Source organism: Anticarsia gemmatalis, chromosome 8 (assembly GCF_050436995.1).
Source record: "Anticarsia gemmatalis isolate Benzon Research Colony breed Stoneville strain chromosome 8, ilAntGemm2 primary, whole genome shotgun sequence".
In the NCBI taxonomy this organism is placed as follows: domain Eukaryota; kingdom Metazoa; phylum Arthropoda; class Insecta; order Lepidoptera; family Erebidae; genus Anticarsia; species Anticarsia gemmatalis.
The window spans coordinates 12,804,784-12,824,690 of record NC_134752.1 but is presented as its reverse complement, the minus strand read 5'-3'; the positions used below and the strand labels follow the sequence as shown (position 1 = coordinate 12,824,690).

At 33.2% G+C, this 19,907-nt stretch overlaps 1 protein-coding gene across 2 annotated transcripts; it reads right to left on the bottom strand.

The window, feature by feature from the left end:
- Positions 1–198: 198 nt before the first annotated feature.
- Positions 199–14,070, bottom strand: Fmo-1 (Flavin-containing monooxygenase 1). 2 transcript variants are annotated; one of them, XM_076117831.1, is made up of 8 exons: positions 13,923–14,070; positions 9,566–9,764; positions 7,913–8,051; positions 7,228–7,411; positions 6,522–6,797; positions 5,910–6,073; positions 4,804–4,947; positions 199–946 (listed from the first exon to the last, which is right to left on the bottom strand). In XM_076117831.1, the coding sequence occupies exons 2-8, from the start codon at positions 9,760–9,762 to the stop codon at positions 755–757; spliced, it is 1,296 nt and encodes a 431-aa protein (XP_075973946.1). In that variant the 5' UTR covers positions 9,763–9,764; positions 13,923–14,070; the 3' UTR covers positions 199–754. The 2 variants fall into 2 exon arrangements, with proteins under 2 accessions (XP_075973946.1, XP_075973947.1); XM_076117832.1 differs by lacking the exon at positions 199–946 and adding an exon at positions 2,836–3,585.
- Between the last annotated feature and the right edge of the window lie 5,837 nt (positions 14,071–19,907).

Here is a 19,907-nt window from a genome sequence, read left to right as displayed (position 1 = left end):
AATGGCACATCCATCTTTAAACAGGTATGGCTAGAGATTGCTTACCTTTCTACAAACAATACTCAGTACAATAAACCTTTTATCGACTTCCTTTATCTTTACTGGTATTTTATTTGCTTTATAACAGTTGTTGTCTAGTAAAGTATTTACTAAAGTTATCAATAACTCTAGTTAGAGGTTAAATATTAAAACAACAGGTTACCGCACCAGACTTTATTATACGATATGCTACTGTTAATACACGTCTGATATCTATATTAATTATTAATAAATTATATTACACAAATACAACAATATTTTAGGCAGAATGGACCAGGTACCTTACAAATAAAAACTTAGTTTTCTTTCGACAATGTTAAAATTCATTCAGATTAAAAAAATACGAATGATTATACTAGCATAAAGGATACTTCATTTCCAAAGGTATTAGGTTATTTTGTGACATAGACACGAGTCAATATTTTTGACCTATACTAAACAAAATATAATTAATGGTGACCTTATTTGAATCCCTTGGTTATGACCTAGAATAGAGACTTATATTTTTATGTATTAAAGGCACAAGGCATAACACAATTTTGAGCATCTGAACTGAATTTTAACACTAAAAAGACTTCAATTACTACAGTAACTTAAGAATTCTGTTTCATAAAAGTTTAAAAAAACACCGAAACGAATCTATCTAAATTATAAGTAGTTATTCTAAAATCTAAACCTAACCTTAAATCTATTTGCTTAGTTTTTAAGTTTGAGGTCAACATAGAATTTCCCTCTTTCCATTACTGATAATTTCATAAGTATCATCATCAATTATCTTGTAGATATCTTGCCGATAATTCTTCAGATTGTGAAGGAATCTTTCTGAACTCTCTTCTCGTATTTTCGTGAGGACTGAAGGCAGGTTTTTCGTTTTTGCTTCCGTTGCTAGCGAGGCGTAGTATTTTTCCTGTAACAAGAGAAAATAATAATTTAAAAAATGTAGTTATTGTTTTATGGGCCGCCAAATAAGTGGTTGCAAAAACCACATGTGAAAATGTTTTATTCGACATCCAATCATTCGACATAATTATAATCACCTATCATGGAGGACATATGAATATTTCGTAGTAAAAACATACAATCACACAGATATTCAATGGCTTGTCAAAGGAAATAACAAAAAGTAAGCAATGGAAGTTACTGGGAACTTATACTATAGTTTACTATATTTATTCATAATATCCTTGTTTTGAATTAATAAAGGAAGGCATCAGTGCGCGAACAGTACAAGTTAAACATTCGATAACCTCGTTACTGTAGGTGTGCTGCATTAAATTAAACTATTCAAGTAAACGCCGCCCAGTGCCAAACAAGCTGCGATAGTATCAAGACGTTGCGTGCGGACTATAATTTGTTATTCGACCGTGACAACTCCTCGCGCGTTCTGCACTCCTAGTAGTTTGTAATCTCGTTATTGTTATGTATAACAACAATAAAATATTATTTCGTTTGTTTTTTTATTATAAAGCCCCCCTTTGGTAAGTTTAATTATTATTTATTTAAATTAAAAATTATTTCTACACATATTTAATTTGGAGTAGGTATTTACTTAAACGTTTAAATAACTCTGTGAATTTATTGGTTTGCTCGATTGCTGTAAGGTTAGTAGCATTATTTGTTTTATTTACACAACTGTAACAACTGAACCAAATATTTAGATTATCAACAAGGACATTCAATACCTAAATTAGTCACTCATAATAAATACTTAATTAGGCAATTGATCAATTACCTAAACCTAATACTATTAGACGTACACACATGGGCACACAATCATTTTGAACTATATGATTAAACAAAGAATAGAGACTTGCTACAATATTATTTTGCAATACGTTTTCGGGAAGGAGTCTGGACTCTGAAGCAAGAAGGATAAAGTCATGGGTAAGTATTCCAAGATGATTAAGTAAAATAGGGCAAAATTAAATGTTATAGAAATCTGAGCCCATGAATCGAATAGCCCGAAAGGGAATATAGTTACTAAATAACTCCGTCATTAACTATCAAGGAAGAGACACCTGAACTCATGATGCGGCAAGCCCTTTTCCAACGAACATCCGAAAATAGATACTTTTAACCTAAACAGCGTAATCAATACGACCACGTGATACCTCTTTCCTAACGTAAGTAAGTATGCTGTATTTGGATAGGCATCTAGTCTAACTGGATAAAATGTCAACACAACATGCCTCTAGTGTCTACAGTCTGTCGGTTTCGCTAATATGCCTAACCTACTGAACCGAATAAACCGGCGATAGTTTAAATCCCGAAAAGGGACAAATGATTTTGTTTCAACAAAAAACAGAGCTAAACTGTGGGCATCAGCTGGTAGGAACATCATAAAATGAAAAGAAAATAATTCACAAAAGGAAATGTGAAAATTAATGACGTCAAGTGTAGAGCAGTTATTAAAATGGTAGCATTTTAAATAGTGTCTTGAGTAGGTAGGTACAGTACCTACTCGATTTTTCAGGCAACCCGTCAAGTTTTTCTATCATTTTGTTTAACTTCAACGTTAGTCTCTAAAGAGTTGACACTGGCAATTAAAGGATTCATATCAGCAAAAACTAAGCAAAGATTCTATCACTGACCATGAAAAACTGATCAGCGGCCCCAGCTCCTAATTTGCAAGAACTATTTTCTTTAAATTTATAATGTCCAATGCGCGACAGAGGTGTTTATAACCAAAGTCTCGGAAAAATTGTGAATGCATTTGTTATTTTCCTTTTGAAAACTTAAGTAAAATTTCAAATGGTCTTCTATCTTCATTTTATACTTCGTAATAGAAACAAAATACTGTCATAATTATTTATTTTGCAATATTAATATAATATTCTTAAGCATACCTATGTTATGTTAGTTTAAAATAAACTAGTATATGCCTAGTGTTAAATATAAATCTATGTTATCTTACTACAGCCTACTTTATTTTTACATAGATAATATTATCCTTTAGCGCATCAAAGAGTTTTAAAAACTGGGCATATTTTATACATGTGCCTGAATATAGCAGCTAGTCTATAGTATAAGTAATAGAAACAAAAGACATAGAAGACAAGGAGTGCGGTTGTAGAAATATGACTTATTTTCCGTACCTAACCCTCAGTTCTTTCCTACGTCTTTATATTTTTCCTTGCAGCGGCTTGCTTAAATTTAGGCAGACCATAATATATTATTAGGCAATAGGCATGTACTATAAACGCCTATAAATTGCTTAAAAACTTCTAAAGCATAAAAGACCTAGCTCCAGTTTCACCTTTTTTATCGGACGGATTTTGACAGTTTTATCCAAACATGTAATATTACTGAATATATCGAATACCAAGATTATCTGACACTTATTTATGAGTTGTAAAACTGGCTCTTAAAAAAGCAACACCCTCAATAACAAATGAAGCATTGATCATCAATAATCCTGTATCTGTCATCCCTGTACTGTGTCAGGTTGTCTATGAACTTCTCGCTGCTGTCGTTGTGTATCTTCGTGAACACGGGCGCTAGGGGTGTCGCGCCGGACTCCACGGACAGCGATATGTAGTAGCCGCCCTGGATTTACACTTTATACATGATGTTCCATTTCTATGGGTAAGACTTTCGCGTTGCATAAATGTTAACAAGATGGTATATATTTTTAAAAGGTCAGTAATACGAAAACGAACGAACAATGCCAGCGTGGTGAACTTAAGGCTTAATCTCTCCCTCATTACGGGTGGAGATCATTGCCCAGACGTGGGACAATCACGGGTTAAAATTATTCATTTTAAGACGAACGTGGTTGATATTAATTATATTTTCACGCTAAAGGGCTGTATCGCTCAAAAAATCATTACAAACGTAAATTTAAAAAATGCCTCCACAAAAATATACAGTCATATAAAGTGGTACCTATATTTTGTCAATTGTTACTTGACTCAAAGATTCAGCTTTACAAAAGTGTAAAAATACAGACTTCCGGCCAATATTGAGAAACCTGTTTTCATTGAAATTTACTATAAACATAAATATTTATGAAGTACATTAAGCCCTTGCAATGCAAACGTATCGCAGCGACCTATTTATTGTTAGTTTATGCACTTTTTAATAATAAACGTGTTTTTAATTCCTATAGTTGATAACCTTTGTTATTTACATAAAGATAATGTTATCCTGTCTCGTGACTTGATACGTCATAGTATCTAGGGTCAGTTTAGTACCTACTACACGACGTAAGAGATACTAAGCTAAGATATTTAATTGGTGTCTAATATTGATATTAATCTAGCACTAATAACCAGTTGTGTTTTAGGGTCGATGACGAAACAACATTAAGCGCGGTCAGTTTTTAGATGGGCTAGGTATATAGGATCCGTAAAAAGTCTGTTTTATTTATTGTTAGTGATTACTAACGTATCATATAGGTAGGTTATATCTCGGTTTATTCAGAGGACTCCATTATTTTATTTACTACCATCCTTACATACTTTTTCTTTTGCTGTATCTATACTAACTGTCATTGGGCTACACGTGCTAATTTCGCTTACGCATTTCCCTTAAGTTGAAATACCTTTATAACTTAGAATTTTATGCAAGCAAAGGCGGAGGTACCTATACATTACTAACGGCCAAAACATAGGGGTAAAATAAAAATGACGGTCAAAGTTCGACTAATTTGAATGTCATTGTTACTTTGGCTTTTTCTTTAGATGAAGAAACTGGCCATAGATCTTATATCACCAAACCTGCAAAAAGGACTCGTAAATCAATTAAGATAAAGTCCATATTTACCTGATCAGGTCCCATCATATGCGCCTGTCTCTTGGTGTATCCTTTAGCCGCTCGGTCTTGTTTCTCCTCCTCCCAGTCTTCCGTCATCTGCGCTGATGATGGCAGGCTGAAGGTGCCGTTCATTGAGCGCACGTAGTAACGGACCTGGGGGAAAAATGAGGTAAGATGGAGTCTAAGAACTGGTTTATGAATTGAGAATTAGAGCTAATATTTGGCCGTAAGTGTACGCAATGGATAATAATAAGATTCTGCAATACGACAAATTATTTTACGACAGCTCATTGTGGCACTACTTTCATTAAAACCACATGGGGCAAAAATACTGGGCATCTAAAAATAGTATTATAGGTTAAACTAATTTATTTGGGATGGTATTATAAAATATACTATGAAACTGAATGTTAAATGATTTTTCTTTCGTTATGAGCAATACAAAAATATTTTTTTATGCAAACAATATGATTAAATCGGTACATTTTAGTCAGGTGAAGGTAGCCAAGACCTTAACACGACGGATATACGCAAGTAAACAAGGAAACCCTTACAATAACAGTTTATAGTATTACGGAAAGGAAATCGTAAGGCTATTTAAAACAACACAACAGACTGATACTAACATTTATAGATTTGTGGCCCACGAGGTTTTCATAAATAAGCGTCTATTACCATAAAATAGATCGATTTAGATACAGTTCTTGAAAGTATAAGGTATATTTAAAACTTGTCTAAGTATGTGGACTAGAAATTATTATTAGACATCTTTATTGGGCCGGATGAAGTCTCGGGTAGAAGTTAGAATATTAAAAAAGAGTATTAAAGTTAACCCGTTAGTGTCCCACCGCGGGGCAAGGATCTCCTCCAGGAAGGTTAGGCCTTGAGTCCACCACGCTGGCCAAGTGCGGGTAGGGGACTTTGCATACCTTCAAGAGTTGTTCTAAGGAACTCTCAGGCATGCAATGCATCAAGATGTTAATATAGAACTTAAGTTATATATTATTACTAGCTTTTGCCCGCGTCTTCGTCGTTTAGCAACGTTGATAGATCACTATGTCACTCAGTCCGTAATGTTTGAGTTTTATATAATATATAGATATAGATAGATATACCTGTAAGTCAAACATAGAGAAGGCACACACGTAGTAAGGCACTCCGATGAAGCACATGGTGGGATGATTGATGTTGACCAGGTGTTTGTACAGCGGCTCCACGCAGTTGTCCTCTACCACGATGTCGCACGTCTCGTGGAGGAACGGGAAGTTGTATAGGTAGCCTGAGGATGAGAAGAAATTGTTTTATGCAGTGAAAGATTGTTAAAATATTCAGAGATATTTGAAAATGCTCAAGGCAGAATAAATTATTTGATTGATTTATTGGTTATTTTTTGTTTATACATAAAGGCATCACTATAACACATAAGGTATATCGTAGTGCCACATTCCAGCTCTTAGTTAATATTAAAGGCGAAACTGCTGTAATAATTGCTACTGCTTAATCAGACTTTATTTATTTTTGTCGCTTATGAATGTTTGAAAAAATCCTAATCCGTGTTTCGATGTCAATGGCAAGTAATTTAAAAAACTTAGGTGTTCGAGACTGATTAAGAACATTCGTAAAGAAAACTCATCAAATATTACCGAGTTTCCAAAATCAAGATCATAAACAAATTTTCAACATTCCTAATTTATGCCCTAAGACTTAAAAATTGTGTTTTTACTCACCAGTACACAGGAACACTACATCAACCTCATCCTCACTCCCATCCTGGAAGTAAACCTTCCTTCCATCCAGCCGCACCACATCAGGCCTCTGCACCAAGTTCTCCGGGAACACGGTCCTGGGCTGAGTCTTCAGATGATGGCTCAGGATCACCTTCTGAGTTACACTGGTGATCTCTAGAGCAATGTCCATGCCTGAGGGTCCAGCCCCAATGACGAGCACACGCTTGCCCGTGAAGATCTCTGGGACACGGTAGTCGTGGCTGTGCATTACGTCACCTGAAAGAAAGAAGATGAATCAGGCAACTGTTTTGTGAAAATAGTTTAAGGTGTTTCAGGTTTTTATAGGTAGTTTCGTGCTATGTTCAAGGATGAATATTTTCGTAAGAGATTACAAATTTTTCGTAAGTCTCGCAGTACATGAGTTTTACCTCGGAAATTGTTTGAATGACAAAATAATTGCAATGTGAAAACTCTTTTGCATTAAGTATAGAAGTCATGAACTTTAAAACTATTTCGATTCAAGTATAAAACTTAGAGACAGTTTTTTAACGTTTCCGAGGTATTTATTAATTCTGTTTTCTGTTTAATAAAAGCTGTTTTACTATGATATAAATTATTAAAAAAGGAATTTGAGAAGCAAATTAATAAAAACAGCAAGCATCCTTTATTATAAAGCTTACTAATGTTTGTATTAAATTGTCCATACCTTCGAATTCCTTTAGCCCTGGTATACTAGGTATAAATGGTGTATTATAATGTCCGTTGCAGACGAACACGTAGTCGTACTCCCTGGTCTCCGAGACTCCGTTCTTCAGGTTCTTGAAGGTCACGTCCCAGAGCTCACCATTAGGTCCCTGCTTCGGTATTACTAGTTGAACGTGGCTGTTGAACTGTAGAAAAAATAATACACTTAAGATTAATCATAGCAATAAGTAACCCAGGGCGGTCGTGATGCGAGAGTTTGCTTTAGTATAACTTATTCGCTAGCGTAAAGATGAAATCTGAGAACTTTACGTGTAAAGTTTAAACTTTAATGATAACATCAAGCTTCTACAAAAGAAATAGATATGTGTATACGTTTCCATCAAAGGTATCGCTTTGAAAGACAACTAAGTAACTAACTAACATCTAATAAACTGAAAAACTGTAAGAAAATAGGTACATTTAAATAAAATCGTTATGAAATTGAGTTACAGCAAAAATTACTCATTTAATTTAATAATAATAAAATTAGACTTATTAAGTACAGTATGCACTCCTAAAGTCCTAACTATTCTGCCAATTGTCACTTGCCGGTCATATCCAGACTACAGTCCCACACATCATGAGTGTCTTTTTATTTTTGTGTGTTTTTTAATTCCACATGGTACAATATATGATTTTTTTTTTACCTTGATAATGTCTGTAACTCCATGTTTGTCAGCATAGTCTTGTAAGAAAGCTAACATGTCCTTGGCAGGCAGGTACGACTTGTCACTCTCTGGAATTGGGAAGTCTGGGAAACCCATGATTTCTTTTGGGAGATTCGTTCTGAAAAAATAAATAAATAGCGTCGATTTTAAAATGGTTAAATCTTCCATTTTAAAACTTATGTAACTTAATAAATATATTTTATATATATAAATTAATATAGATAAGAAAGTGTCATTAAGTGTCCTTTTGTTACGATTTTGGCAACTAAAATGAAAAACCAATTTTGATGAAATTTAATTGCCTAGAAGAAGTTTAGCTCAGAATTATAACGGATACATGTTTTTGTTTGGTACACATTAGACATAATACATTTCTTAACAAGTGTTTACTCAACGATGTTTGTTTCACTATCACTCAATTGCACGTAAACATCCATACATTTCTCTCATTAATGATATTGCGCTACCTTGAACGGTAAATATGTATCGATATCGATACGGAACTACCAGGGACGCATAATTACGGGGATATAAACAGCCGTGTGAACAATAACATTGTATGGGCATATTTTTACTTAACCTAAAAATCACTGATTTAACACTTGAGTAAATCGCGTCGTATAGATTTTAAGGCTAATATATAATGGTATTTTGTTTGCTAATATCGCCACACCTGATTTTGATAGGATTGGTAATTAATTATCTGCTTACTTTATTGTTCTGAGCTAGTTAAGCGTTTTTGTAAAATCAATTCGAATCAAAGAAGTATTTTGAGTAACGTGATTCGTAGATTTATATCAATAATTTCTGTCTAAGCAAAAAAAACATATTTTACGCCACTAAAGCTACGTTACCTTTTATACACTAAATTTTCGAAAAGCTTAGGGTCATAATATTTTTTGATTTAGTGAAGTCGCAGGCAGAAGTTATTTTCTACTCAACAATGTAGTTATATTGCTTACTCTATTTCATAGAAACTGATAAAGCTATTTTCAGACTAAGCAATTCATTCATCAACTACAAATAGGCCACACAAATCACGCGTCTAAGCACACATTTCTAGAATGTACGAAATGCTCGTCAATATCTCTTTCAACCTATGGCACCCTGGTAGATAGCCCCCGACCTTAGTATCGTTGGTGTCGCAAACTGACTCATTTTACTTGTTGCTATGATGCTTTTGGTATTTAAATAAATAAATATTGTGATAAAAATGTTGTAATCACTTATCTGGGGTAGACCGTGTAAAGATTCGCGGGGATGTTTCTCGATAGCTTGTTATAAAAACTTCCATGTTTGTCTTAATTAATGATACATTTGATAATTTTATTAACAGCTTGTTTGTCTTTCACGGATGGTTGGCCTTAAAATATAAACTTTATAAAAAGATCAGACTAATTTAGTATATCAGGGTGGCACTCCACGTGAAATCAACGTGTATCGTACATACTACGATTTAGTAAGCGATGACTATAAAATATTTCGTTTTATTCTCGATCTAGGTGGAAGAACAATTTCATTTTACCAACCTACTACTATTTAAATACCAAAATCACATGTTTTAACAAGATAATCTGTCCAAAATATATCATGCTTACACGGCAATCTACAAAATAGTCTTTAAATCCTCACCTTAAACTCTTATACATGCTAGTATGAATGGGTAAGCCGAAGTCATCATATCCGACGTTTTCAGTGTAGACCCAAGTGCCGCCGAGCTGTCCAGCCTGTTCGAGCAGGTCGACGACGGCCACGCACGGCTCCACGAGTAAATGCCGCGCCGCGCACAGACCCGCTGCACCTGCGCCGATCACACATACTCGGGCCATCGCTGGAATATGAGGAAAGATAAATGTTATTATTCAAAATATTGTAGAATGGATACGTTTGTTAGTATTATGTTAGATGTGGGAATATATTGTAAATTAGTAATCGTTTCTTGATTGTATACAGGATTTCGTATTAGACAAAATTTTAAGAAATAAAAAAGCAGATACGGATCTCAAGTTTTATTTAAGTTTCTTAGTTCGAGAGAGAAATCTGTGAAGGTTGTTGAAGAGGCTAACTTCAAATATAGTTATAACAGTTTGTAATTCTTTTTTATATAGGACCTAGAAATGTGTAAAAAACCACTAAATGAGAATACGCTGTGTCGACACGTCAAACAAATCAAGGTAAAAGGCATGATCCTATTAATTCCTTCCTGAAATTATTAGATAGCCTTCTTAACCTACTAAATATAGCCTTAATAACGAAACATTACCTAGGTCTACGCATAAAACCTAAGATTTTCCATAATAACATGTTACAACGTAAACTTCCGTCGCGCGGAACTGGCCGGCCATTCACTTGGTCATGTGATCGTTACCCAATATGGCAATAAGGTGAAGGAAGTCATCAAGCAATGAGGACATAGCCTTATAGCTAATCATTAGCTATTCACTAGAAAATACACTGCTATTAGCCGAGTATGTAGTAATTATGGAAAAATGTTTTGAAGTACATTTTCCATGGAAATGTTGAGTTTGTTTAAAAAAAATATTATGTGTGGATGAGGATGTGTCTGTTTGTTTTACATAGTCGAAGATAATAAGCAAAGTTAAGCAAGTAAAAGTGCGGTTAGATTGTAGATGGGTTATCGCTAAGAACCGTTCGAAGTAACCAAGCACAATAAATAGACTTTGCTTGATTAATCTTTGGATGAATTATTTATGAATAAATAGATTTATCAAATTAAAAAGCTAGCTGCGATACTATAAATATTGATAATTCAATCGTGTGGTGATCGAAATAATAAAGAATTATCAATCCATAATATTCACAAACTAATTCATTGACTAGTTTATGACACGTGTTTCAAAAGAGGTTAATGTTTCAACAATAAATAAGATCAGAAAGCTGATCACTACAATAGTGATAAGAGATAAGAGGCAAATCGAACCGGTTGTATGCAGAGACGAGTTAACAAGCGGGTTACGTACGTGTTTGATAAAAAAGTGCATTTAATACATCCGTGATGTTCCTGATGCCCTAGTACTCCTGGTTTCAATGTCCCATAGCTCATGCTACTCACTGTCAGGCATTTTTTCTTTGATTTAAATTAATCTGATGATTACTTTAGAATAATCTGTCAGGAAGGTGCCAAAATGTCTTCAGCACGCTTCTGGCAAAATAGTGGACTCAAGGCCTAACCTATCTCACATCCTTTCCCATCAGAGCCTTTTTATCTTCACATATTTTTACAAGCGGCCTGCTCCGGCTTTAAAAAGTAATTTTACAAAAAAAATATATAATTTTACTCACAAACCTTCCTCATGAATCACTGTATCTATTAAAAAAACGCATCAAAGTACGTTCTATATGTGTTCAAAGGAGATCGGCAGATTTCGTACAGCTTACAGTTTGTGTTGTTTCGTAACAGAATTTGTACCACTTATTAAGGAGACTAAGTCACTTATTTTTATTTGGGAGTATTATTTTTAGAAGTCCGGATTAATTAGAAAGTATTTGTTTATTTAAATAATAATTTTTGGTCCATGGCTTATATTTGTTGACAACTAAAGAAAAAGAAAATCTCATGAGACGTCACTTTTCGTCTGACGTCTACGCATCCGCCAATTTGCTGTTGTTTTGAATTGTGGTTTTGACAGCATCTGAGCAATTTAGCGAACTATCGGGGCTTCTAAAAATGGACATAATTTTTACCTCCCAACTTTTAAAAATATAAGAATTTTAAAATAAGCTTGTCTATCATATTAGCTACCCATTAAAACAAAAAGTAAACCTAAACATGACATTTTATAAGCTGTACGAATTCTTCATATAAACCTGCCGTTCGCCTTTAATCACACATAGAGACAGACAACGAAAATCGACTTTGTTTTATACTACGAAGTGATACTCGTATTGATTAAAATTTTGTTTTGTCTTTGCGACAGTGATATCAAAATGAGTTGATTATTAACAAATTAAAAAAACACGTTTATATATCACGTTCCCACGTGTTTCAGCCTTAATCTTAAGTTCAAACTTAAACCAAAGTTCAATCTGACTGAGTTTTATCTAGTGTTAGGTGAACGCGAGCGGAGTCAACGACCTCACTGAACTATTAGATTAGTAAACATTCACATTGCAACCGCTTGCAAGGCTTGCAGTTAATGAGTTTTTGATGAATGCAAGTTACGAAACGTTTAATACCCTTAGGGTTAAATCAACGCAAGATTCCCATTAAAATCTTTCAAAAATGTTTTTTTCACGAATAACGAACGTATTTATATAGGTTTCTATTATTTTACTTGTTTTATAATTTATAATACCTAATATGTATTATAACGTATTTATTTATGTACCTAGTATTATATTTTGTATGTATGTAGCTATGTGTATTTATCAATATTTATGTATTTTTGTATACCTCTTTCGATATTAATCTTTCTTAACTATTTGTTTATTTTGCTCAACTCACTCCTTCACTTCTATTATACACCTACTTCTTCTTAACTCTGCATCACCCGTAGGTTGACTGGTAGAGAATGCCATTGGCATTAAGTCCGCCATTATACAACTTTTGTATATGAAGTTAATAAATAAATAAATAAAAATAAATAAATAAAGAATTGGCCTTTATTTACTCTTCAGAAAGAAAAAAATACCCGACTACATTGCGCTGTAACTGCAGTTAATTAAATAATGCTATCATATCAAAGGAGATTTTCAGTTCTTCCCGGGGCCGCTTTTGAATTGCTATACAATTTTATTCAAGAAATTATTCAGGTTTATAACATATGATAATGAGCGGAGAAGCTATCGAAAACGCGTAAATTATTTTTAGCCAAAACTCCTGTAATATGAAAATTGGCCCTAAATCAGCTATGTTCGATAGTTTGATTTTTTTAACTTTGAAGGCAAAAAAACTCCTGGATTCATAGTTCATGATCTACTTTCTTATGTGCAGTTAATATACAATTAACTAATCATATGATGTATATCACTAATTAAGTATGTATATTGTATAGTCTCCGGTATTACTATAGTCATATAATAGAACATGAACGATAAAACTATATTTACCTTCAACTGACATTGACGGGGTAAGTTATTGGAATGCATAATATACGTTAATAATAATATCTGAAGTATTTATAGATTTGTAGTTAAGTACATAATAATATATAAATCGTAGATAACGACTTTTACATGTAAAATATTTATTGTAAACCATTACTTTATTATGCTATAAAGTTTAAATGTGAATTAAGATCTAACTGATCTTATTTTGGGAGAAACTCCTGCTCAACAGTCAAGACAAGAATGGCTAAATTAGGTACCTAGTTTTACTAGCAGCCCGTCTCAGCTTCGCCCGAAGTACGCTGGGTTAATTTCAACAAATTATATACCAAAGCCTTCTCCGAATTTTTTTTATTAGTGGAAGCGCATTTCAGTTGATTTAGAGTTTATATCTAGGTGGATTGAGGGGATGTTAGTTTATAATATGTAGTAACTAGTAATAGCGATTTAACTACTAGAGATTTTGGGACTATATTCTAAATTCACTTAAAGAGTCATAGTAATTATCTTCTTATCTCTGCCTATACTTATGGGAACAAAGCGTGATAATAATTAAAGTTTGAGTTGTTATTGTAAAGCTGCGTGTTTATCAACTGTCTGCTGCGGAAAATTTATCAATGAAGTTCCGGTTGTTTTCAATAAAGTTCGACAGATTTGTTTTATTATAAACAATTAAATTTCATGTTACGCTAGAAACTTACTTATTTAAAAATTAGTTTTTACTTCCGCAAAAAAGTTTTCACTTTAAACAACTTTAGATGAGCAATATACATATGTGATATGCGCTCGAATTTTTTGTACAATCTTACGAAAAAAAATCATTTATCAAAAGACCAGAGAAAATGCCTTTTCGTATCCCGAAAATTTACTTCACTTCCGCAATTATCTTTCTAACAAACAAAAGTTAAAATATTGTACCTACCGTTAATAATAAATTAATTAAAACCACAAAACTAAAACTGCACCAACTATCACTACAACTGAACTGAGGGTAGTTTATTCACGACCACACAACACGGCGTTGGGTAAGCAAATGAGGTGGGCGCATGCGCGGTGCCGTTTTATTTACAACCCACCGGCGCGAGCGCAGGAGAAAATAACTAAGTAATATTGACAGAAAATTGAGGATTTAGGCTTCGATATTGCTTTATTTCTAAGTAAAAAGTTAATAAAATGTTTTTCATGAAGAAAAAGTTACATATTGTGTACTGAGGTCAGATAGTTATCATTGCAATGACACGTGAGATGCATTGAAAAATATAGATTTTGGTTATGTGTAAGTAATTCTCAATAACAAAATTTTCAATGTAAATCATTGAAGATCTATTTATTGTGTATCATTTCAGAGTATGTACATATAATCCTGCAATGCACTACTGCATTCAGGGACATTCTTGGTGATTCCAGTGTCCGATAAGTTATTTTAACTTGCAATCAATCTTTAAAAGTACAGCAAGAATTATGATAATTAAGTGGTACGGTGTCACTTATTCGTACGAATTATACCACAACGTTCTTGCTCTTTTGAGAAGCAGTTTCTTAATACTGTCTTAATCAAACACATTAATTAGTCGATAGGTAACATAAATATACAATTATTGGATTCGTAGTGTAATAAGTCGTTACGTTACTTGACATTACGATGATCGGTCGAAACTTTGACCGCAGTACTATCACATTTTAACACAGGTTTTATCCAATTACATTACAAAGTAACTATCAGAGATCGTCTGTGAACTTCGATGACATTATTAATAAGGTATTACGAATTAATTGCATTCATACAGAAACTAGTACTTTTCGGTTACTTCCAGTCAAAAGATTCTAATAGTAGGAACTCTTAATCACTGCAATGGGTTTGATTGGCGGCTACAGCCCTGTTTTTTTATTTGTTCTACTTAGAATTTAATCGCATATAAAAAGCAACACTGCTGAAAACACTACAATGTTTTTTTGACAACCGAAGAATTTAAGTGATTTAAAAGACTCAATTCGTGTTCCGACAGTCCTGAATAGTAGCATGCATTATTAAATAATTGGGGCTTAGTTCAAATGGTAAATAAAATTCATAAACTTTTGGGGACCTTCTGGATCCACTGAGACAAATCTAAATTTTATCAAATACTCGAAAAAATTGGGTTAAAATTGTGAATTAATGCCCATCTATTTGTTGTTTTCTCTCTAACACATTTCCCATTCATAAATCTGATGTAAGAAACAAACGGTTTACAGTTAGCGTTACGAAACGCACGCGCATACATAATTATGCTGATACACAAATTAGTTGATATGTTGATACTGTGTTATCTGATGCAATGTGACTAACGCTTGCATTAGAAAGAAATGGGAACTATGGGCACGGAGGATAGAGTAAAAGAAGGTTTGTATTACGTCAGATTTGGGGACCTTTTTTTGCTACCATAGCTTTTTTTTGTCGACGGTGGAGTCTATTGTTATATGGGGTAGTTTATTTTCTTATAAATGTATGTTATTAGTTAAGTACTGGTAAAAATATTTAAGTAAATTAATGAATAAAACCTACTGTAAAATGTTAAGTATATCTTTACCGTAATGGAAATTTTACAGTGTGAACCAATAATTAGGTTGTCGTGAAGTATTGGGTCAGCGACTAGCGTGTTTGGCTTTGAAATTTCCTTAAGTACAAATTGTTGTAAGTTATTATTTTTACGAAAACTATGAGTATAGGAAACGTTTTTAATTCAGACATTAAAATTAACTACTTAGTTATCTATGTTAATCTTTTTTAAAAAAGTATCGAAGTTATTAATTGCATAATGCATAATGATAACAAGAGATTTGCTGTTCAGTATTGTTTTGATAGAAGCGAACATTTTTAACTCTTAGCTGGTTATACGAGATATAGTTCTTATAAATAAAATTGTTGACATTTATTTGATGTAAAATGATGACATTTTAGTGCAAATATTAAGTAATAGTTAATAGTACAATGAACTAGTGAACTGTAACTAATAATCTACTAAATTGTTAATGATTGTGATAAAATTAGATTTATGATTCGCATGATAAGAGAAAGAAAACTATGTAGGTACAATTCTTCATTAGATGTTGTTGTATTAGCTTAGTTAGCTAGAATATTTAGGACCAGTTTCTCAGTATAGAAATAAGTGTCAAGTAAGCTATCTGCTTAATAAAGAAACAGCTTGTTTGAAAACTACTTAGTGTTAAAAAATAAATCTCATAAGCTATTTATTAGGTACTAGCTGACCCGCGCAACTTTGCTTGCGTCACATAAGAGAGAATGCAGGGTCATAATTTTCCCCGTTTTTGTAACATTTTTCGTTGCTACTCCGCTCCTAATGGCTGTAGCGTGATGTTATTTAATAGATAGATTTAGAAGTTGGTAGGGAAACTGGTTTTCAAAAGGGAAAAATTATTAAACTAGGCAATATGACCCTTAATAATACAAATAATTCTCAATCATATTGATAAAGAACTTGCAAAGGTTAATCACAGAACGTAACGTGATTTTCTCGTAACTTTTCTTCGAGTGTGGGTAGATATATTAGAAATTACATGTAAAGTAATGATGTAACACTCAAGACCTTTGCACCAGGCGCGCAGAGAACGCCGGAGTTGATCGATGTTTGTTTACGTTAGCACTAGTCTGTGACTTCATCAAAAAACACCTCTTCGTTTTCATGTTTCCTTAGTAAAATATGTATAAATCCATGTATAGGATAGTCCACGAAGCCTTTTTTTAAACGTAAATTTTAATAATAATATTTAGTCTCGTTTTAAAACATTCATTCATTCATCATTTTGATTAATGACACAAATAGTTTATATATTAGGCGTCAAACTATCTGTGGTTATTTACCTACAGACGTTGTTTTCCCAAAGTACCCACTACGTGACAACAGTCAAGCTAATTGAACCGGGGGGAGGGGACCTCTAGAAAAACTCGCAAATATTCGGCCTAAATGAACACGTAACATGAAATGAACACGTAAAATGCAATGAAAAATAATAGCAATACACACGCCATTCATACGTTTATAAAATAAGAAAAAATCAGGCGACAGAACAGAACACTGCTTGCTACTATTGTTCCAGTTAGAAAAATGTACAAGTCGAGTAGAAATTGGTTTTCAAAATTACCAATTACATCTTAGATAACTGACCCTAACTGACCGTGTTGTACAAAGTAAGGGTGGTCAAGAACATTCCCGGCAGTGAGAGAATCACAAATAATAATATTATTACTTGGTGTTACGGAAAACAAACTTGAATTTGTAAACAGTTATATTAATGTTTATCGCTATGGAACATTTCTTATCTGAGTATTTTACGAGAAAACACTATAGTAGGTACTACTATATAAGTAAAAAAAAAGTGTTATTATTTAGGCTCCAAAAGTCTGCACCTTACAAAGCTTTAACAAAGTTTAGACAACATATCTTTAGCTCGATTATGCGTTACATTAAAATGTCATAACAAAATAACGTTGAATGAAGTGCGCTCCTGGCGCAGATCACTTTCTATGAGTCCCCAATTGTGGATCTCAGAGTATATTATGTATAGAAGTAAATACTCGTAAAATACAAATAATACTTAGAGATGACATCAGACTCAAAGCGACTGTCGTTATTACGTTAAGTTTTTGTTACGTCCAGGAATCAAACTCACCTTAGGTACCTTAACTACTACGTCACGACATAGTAATGAGGATAAAATGATACCAATCCAATTTTACTAAAGCTACTAATTAAATTAAGACTCAACAACAATTTGACATCTTTAGTATCCACCTAGTTACTACGAAATAATCTTCACGGTTCAAATTGTTATCAAACATTTGTATATTTATTACACTTAATGAATAATTGGATGTAATTTTAAGGTTCGTTGGCCAACATTTTATCTGTAGTCTGAGTAGCTTGTTAGGTAGGTATCTATAAGTTACTTTAAAAAAGAGATATAGGTTGTATTTCAATCTCCACGTCGTACTTATTAGTAGGTATCGAAAGCTTTGGGACTGCTACCTAAGTTAAAAGGTCAGTAATGAATTACGAGAGAAAAGTAAACATTTCAAGTTGGTCAATGTCTATGGATGATAATCCTGATAAATCTAGTTACGATCCAAAACGTCTAACCAGATGTAATACGGGACGAACATTTTGCCATTTCCAAGGCACGTTACCAAACTTCCATTTTAGAAAGATTCTAGCATAAATTAAAATGACCGCTTTTGCCTGCGCGACCTGAGAATCGAAATCGAGACATCAGTCGTATACACTAACAACCGCGCCACAGAGGCAGTCCGGTTTATATTTTCTAGACAAGTCATTATTATATTTTCCAGACCAATCTAGTGGTACAGAATTTCATATTAAGACAACAAGATAAACATGATGTCATTGTAACAACAAAACTTATGATAAATTGTTTACAGCATAATTATTATTTGTAAGGAAAATTTTAATTCCAATGAATTCACAAACACTCATGTTTGTAACGAACTACGATAGACTCTTGACTTTTACGTAAATATTATATGCGTAAACAACTATTTGTTTCAGGAATATGTAAGTACTTGCTGAGTGTATCTACAATAGGCGGAAAACAGACCTTATAGGAAAACTGAAATTTGGAGCTTTTTGAGAAATAACAACTATCAAACTCATTCATGGGATTCAAGACCCTCAGTAATGAGAAACACGTACGAAAGACGGAAGAATCTGAGATTATAGTAAGTTGACTGCGTTTTCATTATTTTAAGTAATTTGTTGTTGATAAGGAGTAAACGAACTGCAGTTTTAACCATGTTTTGAGACAAACAATATCCAGATAGTGGTTGCACAAAGCCTACCCTGCATACCAACCTCTTATAGAGCCTTAGAATTATGGGTATGAATAAATAAGCAGTTATTATTTTTAGGGAGGTGTGGGATCATATGACGTGACTCAATGACGTAAATAAACGGTTAGGAACAGACCATATTATTATCACATTGAACATAATAATGGACAAATGTTATCAGATCACCGATGAACTTTTATCCACGTCAGAAACCAACAAATTACGACACACAAGCTGAATTTCAACGACTATAAGAACTACTTGCTTTGTAGGTTCAGTGCTATTAAAGATATTGGATGATGAAGTGATTTCAGATCGATTCCTGAGCAAATTATACTTGTAGAAAATATTATTTTGCTTGCCCGTTTAGTGATTCTTGGTGAAAGCATCACAAATTTCGTAGAAAACAGATATTTTTGAAGCACCTGCCTATTCCATATAGCTAATTAATAGCAATAATTTAATATGTAGGTAATAATATCTGCCTACTCTAGTAAGGTGAAACCCTTTAGTTACAGTTTTAACTATTCTAATCCAGTTTTGTTCAGATCGTGGCACTGCCAAAGATCTTGGGTTATCTGTGCAAGTCCTAAGTTCTAGCGCCACGCGCAACCTATATTCATTAAACGTTATTCGTTCAGTTATTTATGTGTTTGTTTATAATTTCGATTATTATTACCACTAATTAATTACAGACCTATTTAGAAGCATTTTTTTTCCTGCCGAATTCAACAATCGAAGTTATCACTTAGATTGATTACGTACTGAAATATTTATGTTGTCAATTTTTGTTCACAATTTTAAAATATGATAACATATTATAATTATGAGATTTTGATGATACGATATTATTTGACATTCAAAAGTGAATAGCAACCTAATGCTGATAGCAATATTTTGTGTCACAATTACAATAAAACCAGCTTTGTAAACGCACAACGATTATCGAACAATATCGCTGTTTTGTTACTCTAATAGATAGTATTTTGGAGACCAAATTTTTGTTTTTTTTATTTGAAGAATCATTTATATATTATCATTTTTATCTTTTAATCTTGATTTTTA

What these genes read in the sequence shown, in the direction of transcription:
- Fmo-1 (XM_076117831.1), bottom strand. Translation starts at nt 9,762, where the DNA reads ATGGCCCGAGTATGTGTGATCGGCGCAGGTGCAGCGGGTCTGTGCGCG. An exon ending in GAGTTACAGACATTATCAAG is followed by an intron (nt 7,412 to 7,912) that starts GTAAAAAAAAAA and finishes TTTTTTCTACAG; the next exon opens with TTCAACAGCCACGTTCAACT. An exon ending in TCTCTATGTTTGACTTACAG is followed by an intron (nt 4,948 to 5,909) that starts GTATATCTATCT and finishes TTTTTCCCCCAG; the next exon opens with GTCCGTTACTACGTGCGCTC.